General features: G+C 33.2%; 1 protein-coding gene and 1 long non-coding RNA gene across 3 annotated transcripts; one reads left to right on the top strand and one right to left on the bottom strand.

Annotated features, from left to right (window-relative positions):
- Nucleotides 1–736: 736 nt before the first annotated feature.
- Nucleotides 737–20319, top strand: LOC141380725 (uncharacterized). The gene is made up of 4 exons (XR_012399453.1): nt 737–897; nt 12082–12134; nt 12240–12515; nt 18719–20319. It is a non-coding gene; the product is annotated as an uncharacterized lncRNA (long non-coding RNA).
- On the bottom strand, nt 8688–23564 carry sh3glb1a (SH3-domain GRB2-like endophilin B1a). Of its 2 annotated transcripts, XM_009297515.5 has the most exons (11): nt 23230–23564; nt 22277–22418; nt 21828–21956; nt 21531–21664; nt 19823–19915; nt 19017–19106; nt 15216–15239; nt 14355–14444; nt 14174–14274; nt 12270–12492; nt 8688–9754 (listed from the first exon to the last, which is right to left on the bottom strand). In XM_009297515.5, exons 1-11 carry the CDS (start codon nt 23290–23292, stop codon nt 9647–9649), a joined length of 1197 nt encoding a protein of 398 aa, XP_009295790.1. In that variant the 5' UTR covers nt 23293–23564; the 3' UTR covers nt 8688–9646.
- Between the last annotated feature and the right edge of the window lie 772 nt (nt 23565–24336).

Below are 24336 nucleotides of genomic sequence, written 5' to 3'. Positions count from 1 at the left end.
CCTACAAACTGCGTATCTGTAAGATGCTTCAGTAAATTACAAACAAAAAGGTCAGTGACGATCAACACTGACCAGAGCAAGGATTGCTTGTCAAACCTCTCATTGCAAAATTATCAATGTTAAACCACTAAACCTAAACCACGCTGATTACCACCTCAGCCTACTCGGAATCACTTATAATACTGTGACCCAAACTGTGTGCTAATGACTAAAGGAAAGATAAATGTCAGTGAGGCAGCGAGCATGGGAACCTGGCAGTGTTTGTGTGTGTGTGTGTGTGTGTGTGTGTGAGAGAGAGAGAGAGAGAGAGAGTGTGCGTTGAACCAGAGTGTAACCAGAGTATAACCGCTGTGGTGGTTCTCTAGGTCATGGCGGTTTGAACAGCGAAAGAGAGAGAAAAAGAGAAACTATGGAGCTCAGGCTCAATTGTTCATCCATATATAGTTTGGATTATGTTCAATCCTGAAACGCTGCATTTAAAAGAGGAAGTAAAGATATTATGGGTAGGCTTTCAGATCATTTGATTACTTTTACAGTAAAAAGAACAAATTATGTGTCTTTTTAAGGTGTACAAAAAACCTCTAGTGTTCCCTGAATGTGTCTGGGAAGTTTGAGCTCAAGTTTATACCACAGGTTGTTTATTAAAGCTTGTTAAATTCACTTATTTGAGTGTAAGCAAAAGCATAGCAATTTGTGTGTCCCTTTAAATGCAAATGAACTGCTGCTTTTCCAGAATAGGGCGGAGCTTCTACAGATGCTATTTGGAGACTCCAAAAACAACAAAACTAGCCAATTTCATTCAACCGAACTGTCAGAAATTGTCACAAGTTTATTAAAGCTATACATGTTCAAACTGGAGGATACAACTTCTAAACTGAACAAGGACATTTTTGAACGGTGAGTGGACACATTTCTGTGCATGTTACTGCCCTGTTTCATTGTGCAGGCCTTTGCAAATAAACATTACTAGTTTAGTACAATTGTCGTATCTTTACTAAAAATGTTTAAAAGTCCATTACCTGACTATAGTTTATAATACATATGAGTTTATGAGTTACTGCTTTCAGCATAAAGTATCTATGTAAATAGAGACAATAGTAAAGTTTGACACTAACGTTAGCATGTTAAAAGGCACATTCACTATAGTAACTTTAGCCACATTAGCATGTTAATGAGCCCAGTAGCCTACCAATAGTAACTTGAGCCACATTAGCAAGTTAAATAAAAACATCACCAGTAGTAACTTTAGCCACATTAGCTCGTTAAAAAGCCCATTTACAGTAGTACTTTAACCACATTAGAATGTTAGTAAGCAACTTCCCAGAAGTAACTTTAGCTACATTTGTTAATAAGCACATTCACAAGAGTAACTTTAACCACATTAGTTTGTCATTAAGCGCATTCACTGTAGTTACTTTAGCCACATTAGCATGTTAACAAGAACATTCAAAATAGTAACTTTAGCCACATTAGCATTTTAATAAGCACTTTCACAATAGTTACTTTAGCCACGTTAGCATATTAATAAGCACATTCACAATACTTTAGCCAGATTAGCATATTAATAAGCACATTCACAATAGTTACTTACTTTAGCCACATTAGCATATTAATAAGCACATTCACAATAGTTACTTTAGCCACATTCGCATATTATTAAGCACATTCACAATAGTTACTTTAGCCACATTAGCATATTAATAAGCACATTCACAATAGTTACTTACTTTAGCCACATTAGCATATTAATAAGCACATTCACAATAGTTACTTTAGCCACATTAGCATATTAATAAGCACATTCACAATAGTTACTTTAGCCATGTTAGCATATTAATAAGCACATTCACAATAATTTAGCCACATTAGCATATTAATAAGCACATTCACAATAGTTACTTTAGCCACATTAGTTTGTCAGTAAGCGCATTCACTGTTACTTTAGTCATATTAGCATGTTAACAAGAACATTCAAAATAGTAACTTTAGCCACATTAGCATATTAATAAGTACATTCACAATAGTTACTTTAGCCACATTAGCATATTAATAAGCACATTCACAATAGTTACTTTAGCCACATTAATAAGCGCATTCACAATAGTTACTTTAGCCACATTAGCATATTAATAAGCACATTCACAATAGTTACTTTAGCCACATTAGCATATTAATAAGCACATTCACAACAGTAACTTAAGCCACATTAGCATGTTAATAATGAGTATCAACAAAAGTAACTTTGACCACATTTACAGTAATAACTTTTTCCACATTGTTATGTTAATAAGCACATTAACACTAGTGATTTTAGCCATGTTAGCATGTTAATAAGCATTAACAGTAGTAACTTTAGTCACATTTGTATTAGGATGCTAATAAGCACATGAAGTGACTTTAGCCATGTTAGCATGTTAATGAGCACATTCACCATAGTAACTTTAGCCACATTAGCATGTCAATAAGCATACTCAGTAGTAATGTTACCCACATTAGCATGTTAACACATTCTCTGTAGTAACTTTAGCAGCATTAGAATGTTAATAATCACATTCACAATAGTAACTTTAGCCAAATTAGCATGTAGCCTATAAATAAGTACATTTTAAAAGGAAATTTTAAAACGTTTTTTAAATATGCAGTGATACTCACAATGTTGAAGCAGGCCAGACCGATGTAAAATATAATTTGTGCTAATATACAACACATCACTATCATTCTATGTCTCATTTCCTTAAAAAAATATTTCAACCATGTCCACTTAAAGAGAGAAAATTAACCGTTAAATTACAACTGTGTTAAACTGAAAAAATCTCACTTGTAATTACAAGGAAAATATAAAGTTTTCTCTTATAGAATCTAAAACTATGAAACTGAAACTTTGTTTTATTTGGTCAGCATGTACTGGCAATGTTTTTATTTTCAATATGAATCATTTTATTTGTCTGAAACCCAGATTGTGTGGTGTGGTTCAGTGTTATGTTGCAATTTGTTGATTAAAACCAACTGTGTGATTTAGAGCTTCAGTGAGGAACCAGATTAAAATCATTGCAGCTATGTTTAAATAATAAAGAACCACCAATATAAAAATGTTGCAGGTTTTATTATGTATACAATTACAAACATTTGATTATCATATAACTATTTTATTTATATTATTAATTTAAATGGACAATATTTGAATAAGAAACTAGATTTTGTGTTGTAATCTGTCAAAAATAAGTGCAACAATATTGCAAAAAATTTGAAGAATTTCAGAATCATACCAAATAATTAAATTAAACCTAAAATAAAAATGTAAAAAATATTTAATATTACATTAAAAAACAATAATTACATAAATAATGTAAAATACAGTCATTTGAAAACACTTTTAAAGTCATACTAGAGTTAAACAGCAAAAGTCAGTCCAAAAATGTGGTAAAAATATTAAAAAGCCTTTATTGACATGGCTAATAAAGTTTTTTTTAATATTTTTCCCACATTTTCCGAGTGCCTCGGGTTGACTTAAGCTGTTTATTCTGATGAATCCCTTACCAAAAGAGCACCGTTACATTATTTAAGCTACACCTAAACACTCTTTGTTTGATTTTGGATTTTCATACTAAGTTATTTTACTTGTAAGCGATATGTATTATTAGGTATGTATGTCCTATTTAGGTTTTTTGCCCTTGAGTCTGAGTCATTTGGTTTTGAGTATCTACTGATTTCGAATTCTGATCCGATACATCTGTAATACATAAAAAAGAACAAAGAAGAGCGAAGAAACAGATCCAGAATGTTCCTTATTTTTTATTTAATTCACCTCATTTTAACATTCAACAACTCTGTTAACAAAGAGCACCTCTGTGGAGTAGCTTGAACAATCAAGTAATAAATAACATCAACTCTTCAATTTTGGAATTTAGTGCAACAGTAAATATAAAAACATCTAATATAAAAACAAAGAGCACCTCAACTTTATACCCGGCACTCCGGCAGGCAATCCCAAGTGTTTACATTTCTCAGTTTGTTATGGCAATGTTGTCGTCATCAACTTTATAATACCTCCAGACAAACTTGCGATTTCCATCTGCATTATGAAAATGTAATTTTTGGATATTTTAATTGTGATAATTTGAATAATGAAGCTTTTGTTATTAACCTATTTATTTTGTTAATTAAGTTTCATATTCATAAGTGTAAATTTTCCAACAAAAAAACTTGTTTTACTGTGTTTTATAAGGAACTGAAAAATTACTTTTGCACTATTCAGCATAGTGCTAATCGAAAGGCCGTTAAAACTGTCCAACTCTGCTCTAGTTTCAATATTTTTGATTAAAGGTCCTGCTTATTTATATTTGTGAGAATTTTAGTTAAGTATTTATACTCTTATTTTTATGTTTGTTTTATTTTATGTATTGTTGTTATCGTTTACTTTCTATCACCCTGGCATTGTTTTGTTTACTATATTGTCATGTATATGTTGTTTAAAGCATAATAAAAAAAATTTCCGCTTCAAGCTGTTTCGATGTTCTACCTTGCCAGCATTTAACCAATAGCGTCTCTGCAACAAAGTGATGTCATGCAGCAGGTGTTGCTGTTTCTGTGAATATATATATATATATATATATATATATATATATATATATATAGAGAGAGAGAGAGAGAGAGAGAGAGAGAGAGAGAGAGAGAGAGAGAGAGAGAGAGAGTCCTAATTGAGAGGTAACGTCCGATTCCAATCGAGTCCAAGTCTTGATTATACAATCGGATCCGGACATCCCTATAAATTTGATATAATTTTATTAAACAGAAACATTTGATTATCAAAATAATTTCACAATGTTTTTATGTACTACTGCTAATGATAAAAACAGCAATACTAATATTTTATATTCGCACATTAACATATATACATATAAATGTAGATATCATATTAAATAAATATAAAAGAATTCATATAAATATTCTACATATGTAAACACTGAATCCTAAACGCTGATGTTAGAAAGCACAGGTGTTTATTAGCTCTATAATTAACAAGTAGTGCCAGTGTTAAGCAGGTCAGGAGTTTTAGCGTAGGAGAGCAGATCTATTGAGAGATCGTCTCTTTCAGTGCTGTTTTCGGGAAGGAACTGAACGTGTCCTCTCGGCATGTGAAGCTGAGTAACAAGCATGAAGAATGAGCCTCTGAGCCACAGCAGCACAGGAAGTCAACAGCCTGTTCAGCACAACTTCCTCTTAACCCTCCCCGTGCTCACTGACCATCCGCGCGCCTTACACATGATAACAACACCAGCAGGCTGACTAATGTCTATAATGATGCACGTTTTATCAGTGACTTAAATTACACAAATATATATATATATATATATATATATATATATATATATATATATATATATATATATATATATATATATATATATATATGTATGTTTGCTGTTTGTTCAAACTACTTATTTAAAATGAGCTGAAACAACACATTTGTTGAGTTTTTGGGAGAACTTGATTTATGTTCAATCCACACTGTAAGAAAAGTTAACTCAACTTAAAATATTAAGGCAACTTGCTTAAAGATTTTTTTGAGTTTACTCAACTTAAATTGAGTCAAGTGCAGTACTTGGGTTGAAAGTTAAGTCAACTCAAAAAAAGCTCTGCAGCAAGTTGCTTTACAATTTTGAGTTAAGTCAACTTTATTTTTTACTTAGTTTTGGAAAAAGTGAACTTAATTTTTATATGTTGTTGTCCCAACGCAAATCGAGTGTGTGTGTGTGTGTGTGTGAGCATTTTTTACAGTGTAGGTAGTGACTCTTGATTTACTTTAAGCAAAGCACAGTTGTTCTATGGAATGTTTTTAAAATAATAATGGAAGGAGAAATGCACATATTCACTACGTGTCACTTTAAGGTTCTTTCCAGTTTTAAAATACTGTAATGTTTATTTAAAAATCAAAAATTATTACAGAATGAAAAGCCTGACCTCTGCTGACTGTCTGTCATATTTTATGAAACTGTATTTATTAATAATAGTATTAAAAAAAATAAAATATAAATAAATAAAAACAGTATGTGTGATTGAAAGCATTGCACAACCATAAAATATGCTAGTGTTAATGCTAAATTAATTACTTAATTTGCCATCTTTAAAAACTGGATGTTGTAAACTAAAGCCATTTTTTCTCATTTATATTCACTAATTTTAAAAATAAATATTTATAAAGGGAATATTTTATTATTAAATATGATTATTAAATTATTATTGTATTATAAAAATATAATATGGATTTTTATCCATAACACTGCAATATTTGTCAAATATTATTTATATCAAAACTTGTATCAAGTAATCTTTAAACCATATTTATTAAATATATCACGGTCAGATGTATAATACAGTTTTATCTATACAGTACCAACTAAAAAAAGTTTTTTAATGGATTTATCAATTTATTTTGTTAGAAAAACACAATTAAACGTGAAAAAATATGTACAATAAATAAAAAAGTAAACAAATAATTAAATGCATAAACAAATGTGTGCATGTGTAAGGTGAATTTTTCAATTAAATAATACAAATCCTCACCTTGGAATGAGAAGGTTCTATCTGCGTTCTAAATGATTTTGAGATTTTGAGCTTTAGTATTTGCATTCCATATAGCAAACAATATGCCTGTTAACAGTTCTTTTTTTACATATTAACATGACAGAGACCCTAAATGTACTCTAAATAACACTTTCTAATTCTGAAAAGTCATTTTCCATTTGGAATTATTAATATATATATATATATATATATATATATATATATATATATATATATATATATATATATATATATTTACACACACACACACACACACACACACATATATATATATATATATATATATATACACATAGTTGAAGTCAAAATTATTAGCCCCCGTTAATCCAACCCCCCCCCCAATTTCTGTTTAACGAAGAGATTTTTTTTTAACACATTTCTAAACACAATAGTTTTAATAACTCATTTCTTATTTTATCTTTGCTATGAAGACAGTAAATTATATTTGACTAGATATTTTTTAAGACACTTCTATACAGCTTAAAGTGACATTTAAAGGCTTAACTAGGTTAATTAGGTTAACTAGGCAGGTTAGGGTAATTAGGCAAGTTATTGTATAACGATGGTTTGTTCTGTAGACTATCGAAAACAAATATAGCTTAAAGGGGCAAATAATATTGACCTTAAAATGGTTTTAAAAAATTAAAAACTGCTTTTATACTAGCCGAAATAAAGTAAATAAGACTTTCTCTAGAAGAAAAAATGTTATTAGACATACTGTGAAAATTTCCTTGCCCTGTTAAACATCATTTGGGAAATATTTAAAAATGAAAAAAATTTAAAAGCATGGCTAATAAATTGTAAAAATCTCACTTATAATAAATTGTGTGTGTATGTATGTATGTATGTATGTATGTATGTATGTATGTATGTATGTATGTATGTATGTATGTATGTATGTATATATTGGTGTTGTAACAATATGTTGATGCTTGAGAAAGTAAAATATTTGCTTTCCATAATATTTATTTAATGTTTTAGGATGATTTTTATTTTTTTTATTTTAATTAAGCATACAAGGCTGTGCTAAATATTTTGTCCAGTGCAGCTGTTCATTTTATGTAATGAATATGGTAATATTTATTGAATTATGTGCTTTATATAAATTATTGAATGATATTGAATTATATACCACATTAATTAATTAATTAATTTATTAAAGTATTAAATGCCCGTCAAGGCTTAAGATCACATTTAAAGATTTTGAAAGAAAATAGACAATGAGCAAATGAGTTTAATAAACACTGAAAAATGTTATACTGAATATTTATACACAAATATAAATATTTTTCATTTAATATATACATTTTTAATAACCGTTTCTTTTTTTCAGCAATGTAACATTTCACATCAATGTCCAAAAATGCTTTTAAATCATCACATTTACACACATCTTTTCAGTTTCAGGTTTCTTCTCAATTTTGTGTGGTGCAGCCTTATTTACTGGACTGATTTTGAGTTTCTTTTTGGTCTTTAATGCTGTCAGTGGAGCAATCTGGTGGAATGACAAATAAAGCTGATTCTGATTCGTCCTCGTGCGGGCATTCAAAACGCTGATTGGCTCACAAAAAAACCTTATAGAGCCAAGCTAACGTTCGACTTTGTAGATGAAAACCTTTTTTTAGTTTTTTTTTTAATTAAAAAGTCTTAAAATGTAAACAACTTATAAAAAAAACATCACATCATGTAAATAAGTTGTCATATAATAAGCATACTGTATGTGAATAACTCAAATTTGACAAAAATGTCAAACAGAACCTTATAATTCTAAGGTGACAAAATGGTAAATAATAATAATAATAAAATTAAAAACTAATTAATTTAGATGAATAAAATTAAATATACAAATAAGTTAACAACAATAATTATTATTTTAAATAATAACAAAAGGTTAAATAAAATCAAAGTTTCACAAAATTGATTTAACTTGTCAGGAAATGGAGGAAGTTATTATTGCTTCAGATAAAAGATATTTCTGCTTCATTCATCATAATATAGTGAAAAGTTAAATACATTGCAGGATATATGATATATTCCAGGCATACAGAGCATACCAAGCATACGCATTCAATGAGACAAACAAAAATAAAACCACAGGAGTGTAAAAAGTCTACACAATTGGTTTATTCAGTAATGAAAACATGGTTTGTAAATCTATGGTATTAATCACAGAATGTATGCAGTTAGAGAACCTTTTTTAGTTATAATACAACATCAGAGTAGACTAAGAAATTGTGCTTAATATTAAATAGGAGGCACAATGTGTCAAATTAGCAGTCATCAACTGCTCAACAAGGCTTTTTTTTTTTTTTGCTTTAAACAAATCTAAAAACATCAATCTTAAGACGATTGTAAGGCACATGGGTATATAAAAAAAGTACAATTATCAGTAAAGAGATGCTGCTTTTATTATGAAATGAATAACTGGATCATGTGCTTTTTTTAACACTGCAAATATAAAGGACACGGTTTCATAATGCATAACAAAAAAGGCCATCTGCGTGCAAATAAAGCATTTTCTGTGTGCTCAAATGCAATAAAGAAAAATGTAAACTGCATCAGATAATAACAAATGTCAGCTACACCCAAGCAGAATAACCCTGAAAATAAATTATGGCATATTTTGACCTCTACATGAAATCTTATAAAACGTACTAGAAATGCTGAAATGAGTTCATGTACAAGAAAGCCACTTTTAAAATCCATTAAAATGGCAATCAGTCTTAATACTTTACTCTTGTAAACGCATGTAGAAACTCAAATAAGTCACTTTTGTAGTTTTGTATATTAATATGGAGGCATGTTGGCGGTAATCACATCAAAGGCTTTTTGTTTGTTTGTTTGTTTGTTTGTTTGTTTGTTTTTAAATATTCTGCATTAATTCATTTGTAAACAGTCCTTGAGTTAGAACCTCTTCCCAAACTGGGACTTTAAGACGTCACGTCCAATGAAATACTGTTGCATATGAGCCGCACAAGACGTCAAACGCTGCATATGTTACGCAGCACAGCTGGATTTCACCATACCTCTCCGTTTTGGTTCCAACAACTCTCAATTCCTCTTAATTTAACAGCTCCAAATAGGTAATAGGCACTTTTCCCTTCTGACTTCCACGTTCCCCCATCAGCCAATCAGAGTCCATGCCTGGAACGCTGCTCACCATGATCACCTGAAAGAAAAGAGAGACGTTAAAGTCAAAAATAAAGAACATTATAAAACGCACACTTCTGGTTCTTATGGGTTGAGATGTGTTGGAAGCTGTTATAAACTGCCAAAGACTATCGCTGCATTCCAATTCGCATACAATGTCCTAAAAGTATGTACTTGTGAGATGTGTAACAAAAGTATGCAAGCTTTGGGATACACTACTTCTTCATCAATGGACATTATGTTAGTTACGTCCCGTCAATCATCTCGACACATCATCCACATTTCTTTTATATTTAATGACCTACATTACTGGAGATTTAAGACAGAATTTTTCATGCAGAGATATCTTTTTCGGACAATTATGCATTCCAAACGCGTCTTTATACAGGAATACACTTACCGGCCACTTTATTAGGAACACCTGTCCAACTGCTGGTTAACTAAAATTTCTAATCAGCCAATCACATGGCAGCAACTCAATGCATTTAGGCATGTAGACATAGTCAAGATGATCTGCTGCAGTTCAAACTGTGTATCAGAATGGGGAAGAAAGAGGATTTAAGGGACTTTGAATGTGGCATGGTTGTTGGTGCCAGACGGGCTGGTCTGAGTATTTCAGAAACTGCTAATCTACTGGGATTTTCCCGCACAACCATCTCTAGGGTTAACAGAGAATGGTCTGAAAAAGAAAAAAAAATTCAGTGAGCGGCACTTCTGTGGGCGCAAATGTCTTGTTGATGACAGAGGTCAGAGGAGATGGCCAGACTGGTTCGAGCTGATAGAAAGGCAACAGTAACTCAAATAACCACTCGTTGCAACCGAGGTCTGCAGAAGAGCATCTATGAACACACAACAGGTCAAACCTTGAGGCGGATGGGCTACAGCAGCAGAAGACCACACCAGGTGCTGCTTCTGTCAGCTAAAAACAGGAAACTGAGGCTACAATTTGCACAGGCTCACCAAAATCCAAGACTGAAAAAAAAAAAAAAAAATGTACACATTTTCTGATAGCTACTTCCAGCAGAATAACGCACCATGTCATAAAGCACAAATCATCTCAGACTGGCTTCTTGAACATGACAATGAGTTCACTGTACTTAAATGGCCTCAACCTAATAGAGCACTTTTGTGATGTTGTGAAACGAGAGATTCGCATCATGGATGTGCAGCAGACAAATCTGCAGCAACTGCGTGATGCTATCATGTCAATATGGAATAAAATCTCTTTGGAATATTTCCAGTACCTTGTTAAACCTATGCCACGAAGGATTAAGGAAGTTTTGAAGGCAAAAGGTAGCAGAAGGTGTACCTAATAAAGTGTCCGGTGAGTGTAAATTGTTAAATTAAATTGTTTAGATGGATTGTTGGTGATTGGTTGGGCCGACTGGGTAACTTTACTTCTGATAAATTTTAAAATTACGACCTGTTTAAAATGATTTAAAATGACCCACAACAGATTATTTCTGTGAATTTAAGACTTTTTAAGGCTTAAAATCTTGTTTTTGAAATTTAAGACAAATTAGGAGCCCACAAACACCCTAATGTTGTTGATTCTTATGGTAGTAACATAGTTTGATTGACAGGATAATGACCGAGCCCTCCTGAAACAGCTATTAGGAAGGATGGTGTAATTCACATTAGCTTGGGCAACCTGATTTTTTAAAATGTGTTTATTTTTTATGTCATGTTTGAATGTTTAGAAACTAAATTTTGACAGTCGTTCTCAAATTTCATTGGTGATTTCAAATATGAAAATATTGCCAAACTTTTTTGAGAGAATTTGATATTTCCCCATTCAAAGAGATAAGAGCTGCACTTGAAAGCCCAAGGAGCATTTCAAAGATGGTCGCCGAATGAAATTACTTGCCTTTAAAAGACTTGGACATTACTCAACAAACATACACTTGACTGTTGCTTGGTAACTATTATTCTATGTACACATAGACCATACTATATAACTGCAGGTTACTTTGTTTATATATAATGACTTTAACTGTTAAATGACTGTTTAATGACTTTAACAGCTATTAGTTACTAGTTAATGAGTTAAAGTTAGTAGTAACTAATAAAGTTATAATAACTAATAACCTTAACTTTAATCTGATTTTGATAGTAATGCAATAATGTAAAGCTGCTTTGAAACAATAATGATTGTGAAAAGCGCTATACAAATAAACTAGAATTGAATAAGTAAATTGCTTTCTTATTTTTTATTTTGTGACATATTGTTATGTTTATGGAATAATTGTTTTATTAATGCAATAAAACCTGTGAAACTGTTATGAATTCACTGTGAACAACAGCTTCTTGGGGCTTATTGCTTTTTCATATGCCTTTGTTTTCTAGATGCCTTTCCATTGCTGAAACACCGATTGATCGAATACATGAAAATGATTTTGGTTAGTCACACTATTTCTGCATACCTTTTAAATGTTCAGTCATCTTAACATTATGCTATAACTAGTAGTAAATAGGCATATATGATTGGTTAATGTTGTTAGTAGGAATTAATTAGAAGTCAATGCACCACCAACCTCATCGGCCAATAAAGAGAGTTCATTGCTACCGGCGGCATCGTAATCGTACAGCACTCGCGCTTTACGGCTCCCGCTGAAGTTCTGCATTTCGGTGAAACCTGAGGACGTGTTGCTTGTGGTGGAGGGAAGAGGAGTTGATAGTGGCAGGATTGGTACAGAAACACCGGCTCCACCGCTGGCCGTGGACTGGTTATTGTTGGAAGTGAAAGCAGAAGGAAAGCTGCATGAGAGAAGAATGTAAAGGTGAGTTTAAGTGCCCCCAGTGGTTTTTTCATTACCACTTTAAATTAAGTGGCCTTAACTACTACAGTAGGTACTTCCATCAAAAAAAAAAAAAAAAGTACAATATACTTATAGTGTTCATGTGGTATTGCACAGCACTTATGGTGCTATTGTGATGGAATATGGGTAAGGTTAGGTACACGTTTTTTTAGATTAAGTTTGGATTAGGGTGTAAGATATGGGTCTATAGTGTAGTGTAATAGTGTAATGTAAAATGTAATGTAAAAACAAGTATTATTTACACAATGCAGGTGCAATATTACTATAAAGGCCATTTAATATAAAGTGTGATTTTTTTTCCAAAAAGACATTTCATGTAGTGTGCAATAATACTGTATGTGAATGTAAAACATCTGCGAAGTAAAAATAAATAATAACAGTAAGTAGGGATATACCAATATAGACATTTTGGGTAAAACAGATGAGTGATAATTCAGAGTTTCTGCAGATATCATAAAGTCAAATTTAAGACTTTTTAAGACATTTTTAAGACCATTAAGTATTAAATTTAAGACCCATATCAAAATATCAAAAACACGCAAACTCATAAAGAGAAAATGCTAAATCACAAAGCTAGTGGTAAAATAAATGCAGGTTAGACGCACCACTGAACTACAAAAAAAAACAAACGTTTTATACTTTCGCCTGGCGCCGCATCGCACACCTCAAAAAATGGACGAGGCTTTTATACTTGATGGGTTCGCCATTGGGATATTCTTTTAAATAACAAGGGGCGGTCGAAAGAAACAAACAGTAAAATCAGACAGATAAACCGAGAAGTAAAAAGCTTCCAGAACTAGGTCATATCATTAATATCATTAAGGATTCCTAAACTAACTGTTTATTTTTATAATTTATTATAATGATTATAAAGATTTTTATTCAAAGAGTTTTTAAATCAAACTTTGATGCATCACTTGCTTTCGTTCTTATCTCGGACAGTTCTACCTATTAAAATTAAATATTAATGACAACAGAACATGGGTTGCTCTACAATTACATTTTTTATTAAGGCAAGAAGAAAAGCAAAAAAGTACACTTACTAAAAAATACAGATGTTTTTTATTTTTTTATTTTGCCCACTCAACAATTCACAACTTACTGTCTAGCTAGTTTCTGTCCTCTACTTTTAAGCTAAAAATGCAATAATGGTCCAACATTCTATTCCTAAAGCCTAGAAAATGGCCATCAGTACCTCCGCAAACACAGCGATGACAACATATTCCCCAATAACAGAAAGCTGATTGGGTATTGCATGTTGGTCTCATTTGTAGTTGTAATACAGCAAATTACATTTGGACTAGTGAAATAAAGCACTACACCACCACGAAAACCAAGCAACAACAACAAAAAAGAATTGAAATGAGCATTAGATGTAGCGGTACATGGACATCAGAAAAGTAAGACCTGTGCAAAAATATTTTAAATTTGAGCCTTTTTAAGACCCCGCAGAAACCCTGTAATTCTTTACACTCGGAACCCATAACAAATATATTAGCTTATAGATTTTTAATTACATTAATTACAAATTTCTTTTTAACCTGATTACAAAAAACAAAAAAAGAGGAGCTTTATGTTTAATCCGTTTATAATCTTAGTCCATAAAGAAAAAATCTTACTTTCCCAACTGCTTTTGGAGGTCGACCATGTACTGGTAACACTGGGCGTAATATGTCATCTGAGCCTCCACAAAGTCATTAAGACATCGGAGATGATGTGCCTGGGACAGAAAGAGAGATCAGCCTTGTTGTAGGTCAGACACTGGGATTGTGTAGTAAATCTGGACTGGCAGGCACTCACATGTGTACTGCTAATTCCTTCCAGAAGAAGCCTGGTGATTTCCGCCTGTCTGTCGAACTCACTCTGTGTCATCTTCAGATCCTGCTCGGCCTGAAAGAAAGAGAACGAGAGTCAGGACTTATTTAAATATAAAGGGATAGTTTACCTAAATGACATTCATCCTCCACTAGTTCCAAACCTGTTTGAGTTTCCTCTCTTCTGTTGAACACAAAGGAAGATATACTGAAAAAAAAACAGCCATTGGTTTTCATATTATTTTTTTGCTCTTTTCATGGATGCAGATGGCTTCTGGTTTCCAATTTTCTTCAGAATATCTTGTTTTGTATTCAGCAGAAGAAAGAAATTCATAAATATCTAGAACCACTTGAGCAAATTGAAAGGAACTTTTCTTGTTGGGGTAAAAATGACTGCACCTAAAAAGGGCAAGGAAAACAATGCAATTGAGAACTATAATAAAATTGGAAATTGCCACTGCATATTAATACAGATGTTATTGACGAGTTATATCGAGAAAACAAATCCTCCCAAAGTCTGTAATGGATATTTTTAAAACCAACTACTTGGTATTAAGGAAGCTCTGTATAATTGATAACACCTTCGTGGAGAAGTTGGATCTCTAACCCTGTGATATGTGAAATGCAAAATCTCAAAATGAATCTGATTTTCTTTTTTTGGATGGATGGATGGATGTTAGATTGCTTCTTCTGAGATTATGAAGCGAATGCATATTTTGATCACGCATTGACACACCAAAATAAAACAGTGGAAACAGTTGGGGCTATGGTCTCTGGTTCATTGCTTTAGATAGAACTCCACAGACAGCAGTTCCAAAAAAAAAAAAAAGCTAAAGATTTTGCTTACCGTTGTCACTTCCTCTGCCCACATCTGCACAGCATTTTAAAACAGCAACAATAGAGGCTTAGCTTCACAACTAAAACCTCCACATAGACTACAGCAGTGTTTCTCAACCACGTTCCTGAAGAACCACCTGCTCTGCACATTTGCCATTGCTGTGACCCAATTCACATACTATCTAGAATACTAGTCCTAAATAGTATTCCAAAATAGAATTAGTGTGTCCCAAACCATAGCATGATGAAAAGAGTATGCCAAAGGTTCCTGGATGGTTTACAATTTCCAGTAAGAGTAGAACTGTACATACTCAGATACCCTCCATACATTGCGCATTGGATGAAAATTCAATTAGAACTATAAAAAAAACTCAGGTAAAAAGCATAAATAAACTACAAACGTGGTGGACATGCGAGACAAACTGTCAAGTAGAGAGGCTTCGGTAAAGATGTTTGTATGAACTGTTAATTAATACCTAGCCAACTGAAAAATATTTAAATAGTGTTTTCCATGTTATATTTCATCTGCAACAATGTGAACTTAAATCAAGATATGTTTAAAAATTAACTTCTGAATGCATAATTACCCAAACACCTGAGATTTCTAGATGAAAGACCCGCGAATGGCAGATTTTCCCAGGATGTCCTCGCTGATGCTTATCCAATAAGGTTGGCAAATATGAAAGAAATGTGGATGATGTGTTGGGATGATTGACAGGGGACGTAACTAAGCAACATATCAATCTATTAACGAGGAGGTAGTTTTTCACAAAGCTTGCATACTCTTCTGTAACACACTCAAATGTGTATACTTTTCCCCTAATCAAAAAAGTGCATTCTTTTAGAGCATTCTGCAAACGGTGAACATTCTGTGAATTGGCATGCAGCACATGTCTCCGTAACCAAAGACACCTGATTCAGATCATCAGCTCATTAGCAAAGTCTGAAAGACCTTTAATGGATGTGATAGACAAAGGAGACATGCAGTGTTAGTGTTTGTGGTCCTCCAGGAACATGGTTGAGAAACACTGGACTACAGCCACAATGGTAGCAACTAAGAAAGGGGAGAACTTAACATGCTAACCCAAGTTTCTGTCAAATTACCATAAATAACATTGTTATTGTGAAATTATAAAATAAAATTATAAAAAAGCACAAATACAAAACATCAACAAACGTCCTTTTTTCAGAGTAATTTAGACTTTTGAACATTAAATTGATCAAATGAACACAGTTTAATCATAGAAACAATAATTAAATGTGGTATTTTGTCATAAACTACACTGTAAAAAAATGAATTGCATTATGGGATCTTGAAAGAGTTCCCACTCTAGGGCTGCACGATATTGGAAAAATCTAACATTTCAATATTTTGTGATTCTGTGATATATAATTCGATATGAATACCATTTCACCAGATGACTTGATTATCTCTATTTGGAAAGAATTTATTATTTTAGATTGATTGGGATGATTGTATAGAGAAGTGCATCTGAATAAAATAGAACAACAAACAAAGTATTCAGATACAGTAATCGAATAATAAAAATAAAAACAACTAAATAAATGAATCCTTATTAAAGTTACAAAAGCTACAGTTTCTTATCCATGGATGCTTTTAACCGCCACAGGCATCAAAAACACACGAAAATAATAACTTATAATATCATAATATATAGTCTCACTCAAAATTGCATATGGGATGGGACTTTTGCGAATGATCACATTTCGATATTGATGCTGAAACTATATATTGTGCAGCCCTATCCCACTCTATAAAAAACAGCAGATTTAAGGACTTTTTAAAGCACCATTAATTTCAAATCAAGCACCTTTTTTTAATTCACACTGGCAGCATATAAAGCATTATGAAAGTGCTTTAACTGTACTTAACATTTTAATTAACCAACATTTACATAAAATGTCAGAGTATTTGGGATGTTTTGAAAGTCATTTTCAAAGATTTTGACCGTTTTAAACAACCATGTTTAAAGAACTGATGAAATGTGTTGAATTAAAAACTGGTAATATTCAAATGCAGCTTTTTATTTTTTTTAAACTGCATTATTTGTCATAGTTCATGTAATATGAAAGTTTTTTTAAATTAATAATTTGTTTTGTTTTTGACAGCAGCAAACTAATTTGATTTTAAATTTAAATCAAGCATCTATGTTTGTTTTTAAGTACTTTTAGGCCTTAAATCCAAACGCCTGAAATTCAAGTATTTTCAAGTACTTTCAAGAAATGTGGGAACCTTTCCTTGATCTCTGCTCTGTTGACATTTGATGTTAAAAATTCAACTCTGCAATTAAACAAAGTACTACATTTTAGTACTTAAAATTTTTGTACAATATACAACACATTAAGAAATAAGTCCTTAAATTAACAGGAAGATTACAGGCAGTTAATTTACGACGCCAATACTGACAATATATCAAACTATTACATTTCATTTATTCATTCATTTTCTTGTCGGCTTAGTCCCTTTATTAATCCGTGGTCGCCACAGCAGAATGAACCGCCAACTTATCCAGCATGTTTTTACGCAGCGAATGCCCTTCCAGGCGCAACCCATCTCTGAGAAACATACACTCACACTCGTACACTATGGACAATTTAGCCAACCCAATTCACCTGTACCACATGTCTTTAGACTGTGGGGGAAACCGGAGCACCCGGAGGAAACCCACGCGAATGCAGGGACAACATGCAAACTCCACAGAGAAACGCCAACTGACCTAGCTGAGGCTCGAACCAGTGACCTTCTTGCTGTGAGGCGACAGCACTACCAACTGCACCACTGCGTCGCCAACTATTAAAATGTCAATAATAAAACATGTCAATAAGCGTTTTTTAAAATTTTCAATATCAAAGTTTTTGGAGGAAAGATCAAGGTCCCATAATGCAATTCAAAATAAATAAATATAAATAAATGGAAAATAATAAACAAATGGAAAAAACAAACAAACATGAATCACAAAATATTGAAAACTGCTGAGTTCTGCATATTTTTAACAATTTGATTTGCAACAAAACAGTTGTAGGAAAGACTATCTGCAGCAATCGACTAAGAATTGCTTGCTCACTTCACAGAAAATCTGAGCAAACTGTCATGTTTCCTGTTTTGGAAGAGGCCAATTGTTTGTTTGGGTGCTGTGTGTGTTTGTGTGACATAAAAGAACTCAAATGTCTAAAATGATAAGGGTATTGCATAGGTATTACAAGGAGAATGACTTATGAGAACTTAAGAAGGCTTATAAATACAGAATTTGTTTTTTGAGAACATAAAAAGGTTACGTATAAGACTATAGAAAATACAATATAAAAACTATTATGCCCATGGAATATCCTCACAATTCACAAACTTATGAGGACTTAAAAAGGCTTACAAATACAATTTTTTAAAATTAAAAAGGGTTAGGTGTACAGGCCGATAAAATCATAGTATAAAACCATTATGCCTATGGATTGTCCTCACAATTCACTGTTGTGTGTGTATGTGTGTGTGTGTAGGTTGAGTGCTTGTCATGAGGAGACAATCTTGAAGCACTTCTTTACTTCTCTTGTGAAACTGTGAGCAAGTGCGCAGATCAGTTTTGAAATGTCATCACGATGTTGAGCAAACATGGATATCCTCTTTCCGAACTCTATATGCACAACAAAAAAGGAACCTGGGAACACACGCGCTGCTAATATCCGGGACAAAAGAGCTTAATCAACAGCTTAAAGAGGAACTAGCATATCTTAAAGGTGGCTCTTTTACAGAAGAAGAGTGGAACTTGGCACTGGGGTGAAAGACACACAAACCAACCTTAAGCCACTTCACATGGAGAAAATTCACCATGAAGGAGACGTTGGCAACATAACCAACATCTCCTGGTGGAGGGGTAGATCTGAGAGGCTGTCGTGTGTCAGCACAAAAACAAGAGACAGTAAAGAGATGGATTTAAAAAAAGATGGCAAGCGTCATGTTTAATTAATATGCTTGCTAAGGGTTTTTTGTTTGTTTGTTGTTGGCATAGACCTATAAAAATGATTGTGCAAAAGATCAACATCCTACAATGTAAAAATATGTTTCTTTTATAGTGTCAATTTATGTTGTAAAAGATTATATTATATATCACTCATTTCATATTATAAAGAAATAGGTTCTAAAAATTAATGGAAGTGAATGAGAGCTAAAAAGAATCAAATAGATGCGCTCGCTCATACGCGGAGAATAAGCTGAATAGATACATGCCTTCTGATTTAGATTGATCTTGTTCTGGTAAAAAAAAATTGTAATTTTGTTTTGTAAACGCCGATTTAAGACATTTTAAATATTATTATATGTTATACTGTGGCATTTAAGACTTTAAGTATGCACAAACACTCTGTTTTTATTTAAAACTACCATGTTACTTTTTACATAAATAAAATCTGCATTTATTTTTGTATCTTTTTTAAATATTAGTTTTACATTTATATTAATATTTTCATGCTTTTATACAGACCCCTAGCACTCTCTTGTGGCCCCTACTTTGAAAACACATCATCTAGGATGTAGTTTACATTTGTAAAAATGAAATCTGGCAGCAATGTGTCATTGTTAAGGGGAAAAATACAATTTTAACTCACCACAGCTCTGGCATCAGCCATTTTTGCTTTCTTTAGCTTGGTCTTTGCCGCATCAAGGTCCAATCGTTTGTTCTGAAGCAGTTTGCGCTCTTTCTGTAAAGAAGTAGATGCAATTAGTTTGTTAAACTCGAATTTCTGATATTAAAAACTGACCTTAACAAAATATATCTTACTTATATACATCTTACATATACTTTAAGACTGACAAACAGCATTTCTTTTGTTTAGAATTGTTCAGATTTCAAAATGTTTAGTTTAGTTTTTTTACTTATAATAAAAATAATTTAATTAATAGATTTGAAATTGTGATCAAAACATCACATTTATTACACTAAACCCCAAACTTTAACCACAAACACGACTTGGGCAGAACATATCTCAGTTTCTATGTTTCTGCTTAAGTTTGAGGTAGATTATGAGATGTCAAAGCTGTGTAATTCTTTTCCATCAGCAAGTTGCAGACTTGCGAAAAAAAGATCCAAAATGAACACCTTTTATATTTACATTGCATGAATCGTGGTGATTGAAAAAGCAACTTAATAATAATAATAATAATAATAATAATACATTTTATTTGTAAAGCGCTTTTCTTAGACTAAAAGCACAAGTCAAAATACTAACAATACAAGGCAAAATACCAACAATAGCAGAAACAGCACATGAATAAAAAAGATGCAATAAAACAATAAGAATATCAACAATAAGATAAAATAAAAAAGGTAACAAAATGGTCATCCTAAGTCAAAAGCAATGCTAAAAAGATGAGTCTTAAGAAGTTTCTTAAAACAGTCCAGAAAAGTGGCATTCCTAATGCTGTTGGGTAGATCATTTCACAGCTTGGGCACACTGTATGAGAACAACCTACCACCCATGGTCTTGAGTTTACAGCGCGGCTGATACAGGGTAAATCTTGATGCCGAACGAAGACTGCGGGCTGAAGTGGCGAGAGTCACCAGGTCACAAATATAACCAGGTGCTAGCCCATGTACTGTTTGACGGTTAAAATCAAGGTCTTAAAATCAATCGGTGACTTAAAAGGAAGCCGGTGTAGTTGTTGAAGTACAGGAGTAATATAGTGGTGTGATGATGTGTGTGTCAAAACCCGTGCAGGGGAATTTTGAATACACTGTAATCTACTGAGAGGACTTGTAGGTGAACCCCCAAAAAGTGAATTACAAAAATTAAGACGTGATGTGATAAAGGCATAGATAAGCCTCTCCGCATCAGGTCGTGAGAGAAATGGCCTAATCTGTGCAATATTGTGGAGATGAAAGAAGGCAGTTTTTGTTAAGTGTTTGAACTTGACCCTTATGTGCTGTTGGGGATGTTTTCATCCACTGGGGTGATTTTAAGTCTTAATTTGGCCACAACTTTCTCTGTATTCAGCAAATTGAATTATTTTTGATGATAAATCTTATTTTGACACAGTTTTTAACAAAACACAACAGTAAAAAAATGACACATTTTACCTCTTCCCAACAGGGAAAACCACCAACATCAAGAATGCATGATTATATGCTGTCATGGCTTTGCTACAAAAAAATGGCATTATAATTGAAGTCAATGGGGCCACGAATATAATAAAAGGATAGGATATTACAGCACACAAAGGTTAAAAACAATACTAAACAGTATTAAACATCTAGTAATGTTTCCGGAAGTTTTAGAAATCGATGTTTCGCCAATTCTTGTGGCTGCCTGATCTCACCAATATAGTCTTGAAGTCTCCTTCTAGAAAGTTGCGGAAAGGCGTGAGAAAATTAATGGCAGAGGTCTGAATGAACTCTCGCTCCGCTCCTCCAATCTGCTTTTCTGTCTCGCCACACTTTATCAGAGCATTTCCTTTGAACAGAAATGGACCAAATCAGTATCATTAGGATTAATTGATCAACAGAGTAAATATTTAAGCAAACTGTGAGACCATACAGTGTACTTAAGCTTGGGTTGAAGTTTAAGAGAAATGACAATGCACTTCTACTATGTGTACTTGGGGCACTTTGCTTACCATAGGCTGTTCCAGGCCCAAATTCATTCCCAGAGTCGATCATAGACTGACCCATAAGCTCATGGTTGTTCATCCGTGGTGGGGCCTTCTTGTCGAGTTTTTCATACAATAGTTCTTCTATTCTGGCATCTAAATGTAGATATTAACAACAACATTACAAACTTATGTGAAATATCAGCTCTATAATGTGAATCGCATATTTAGTGTTTCACTAACTATATTCGATACCACAATGAGGCTCTGTACAGAGTGAACTACTATAGTTAGTTATACAGACTAAATAAATAACCGTTTAGTTAGAAAGTCAAACCTTTCGATAAAATAATAATACTTCTATTGAATTGTACAGAAAGTTGTGAAAACCGACACAATTAACTACAACTCCTTAGAAATCTTTTAATTGTTTAAAATTAATGACTTATCAGATACAGATGTCCAACTAAGCTTACTTGGGTTTGGCTGCAGTAGCACTTCTGTTTGCTTTAAAATCTTCTCTGTCCAGTGTTTAGTGCATTCAGCTCTCGTGAGGAGGGTCTCCAAATGTGCGTCCAGTTCTGTCTTCTCAGCCTGACCGAATTTTTCTTCTGTGAACTGTTTGTGAAGACAACAGACATTTTATAAGTGTGGGGAGTAAATCTTTGGCCATATTACTGCTACAAATATCTAAAAACCAAAGTAAACTCAAACAATAGTGACCATTGTTTTCATATGTCAAACACCATGACATAGCTATGTATTGAAATAAATGTTTCAACGTATTCTCGACATATTTAATGAAAGGTGTTTAATCAATAATGTAATCTCAAAATTTTACTTCAACAATAACGTTATACACAGTCAGCCAGGCTTCACTATAAAGACTGGACAGACACAATATGTTTTGTGTCTCAAACCCTAGTAAACATAGGCACGTGAATATTCTTATTAACAGAAATAGGTCCATCTTTATGATGTGGCTACAAATGTTGTCTACTTAGACAGCTCAGCAGGTTTTAGGACACGGCCTTAGTGTGTAAATATGCTGAGCTCTGTCGGATTAAACTCTACTTTAGCCTGTTAGCGTTAGCCGCACAAACTCAATCTGGAAAGTGAACATGTCAGTATTTATACATGTAACGTACTTCGACCACATTGCAAAGAAAATACGTCTAACGTCCTTTAAAACTTGGTTTTGCGGTTACATTTGAGAAACCAGACAATTTAATGTAACGTTAAAGTTAATGAGCAAAACAGATTTGCAGCTCCAAAGAGAAAGGCCATGAGCGAGAAAGACATAAACCATGCGAAAAATATATCCTAAATCGTTTTTATGTCAGAAAATGCATGTGTTTAGGGTCAATTTGTTTAAATAAAACTTATTTTACCGCTTCACGCATTTGTACAGCGAATATAGGTCACTTACTTGCACCGCCCGACTGAATAAAGTACCAGCGTCTGCTGCAAATCTCTTCACGTTAAAGTCCATCTTTATTCGTCCAGTATAAAACTATTAATTGACAAGTTTGTGCGTCAAGATGGCGTAAACAAATTTGATGGCATCAAATTTGATCCTTTATTACAGCGTCCGTGTTTTTGTTAAACTAAGACAGAAGCAACAGCCGGCGGAGAAGAGGAAGAACCACCCACAGATCTGATTACTGAGGGCCCAGATCCGGACCTGGGCCCCGAGAAGCGTCCGGTATCAACGTATGGGTCCAGTGGTGTGTGTATAAACAACAACAAAAAAACACCTTCAGCAATTCAACTGAAGCGTTTTCGGGAATATATTCTGTCGCGTTGGAACGGGATCCGGGATATTGTGTGTTAAGGACCATAGTGAATAACTTGTTGATTCTGGGTTGGACCTTGTTTGAGACTGTGAAGTTTTCAAATGTGAGGCTGTAACGTAGCCGAGCTCTTTAATTTTTAGGCTAGTTAAACTTTTAAAAGTATTTGTGTATCTTTATGTAAACATGAGTGTATAGCGAACTCTACTGGCCAAAAAGGGTTGAACACAAGAGGGCAGTGTGAGCATGGTTAAGGATTCCATGAAAGCACTTTTTGTTGTAAAAATATACAGTGCTGCTCAGCATATATGAGTACACTCCATTTTGAAAATATTTTTTATCAATTTCTCAGTGAATATGGGTAATATTTATTAGTGCATTTGGACAAAACAGATTTATTAAACAGATATATTTATTAATATCATATTTTAGTCACAGAACATCTTTAGAGATGAAAAGTTATTACATTTAAATTCATGCAAAATATTCATTCATTCTCTTGTTGGTTTAGTCCCTTTATTAATCCGGGGTCGCCACAGCGGAATGAACCGCCAACTTATCCAGCAAGTTTTTACGAAGCGTATATGCCCTTATTTCTGCCGCAACCCATCTCTGGGAAACATCCACACAGACACTCATACACTACAGACAATTTGGCCTACCCAATTCACCTGTACCGCATGTCTTTGGACTGTGGGGGAAACTGAGGCACCCGGAGGAAACCCACGCGAAGGCAGGGAGAA

This window comes from Danio rerio, chromosome 24 (genome assembly GCF_049306965.1).
Source record: "Danio rerio strain Tuebingen ecotype United States chromosome 24, GRCz12tu, whole genome shotgun sequence".
Lineage (NCBI taxonomy): Eukaryota > Metazoa > Chordata > Actinopteri > Cypriniformes > Danionidae > Danio > Danio rerio.
The sequence above is the reverse complement of the archived record's forward strand: the minus strand, read 5'-3'. Positions and strand labels throughout refer to the sequence as shown.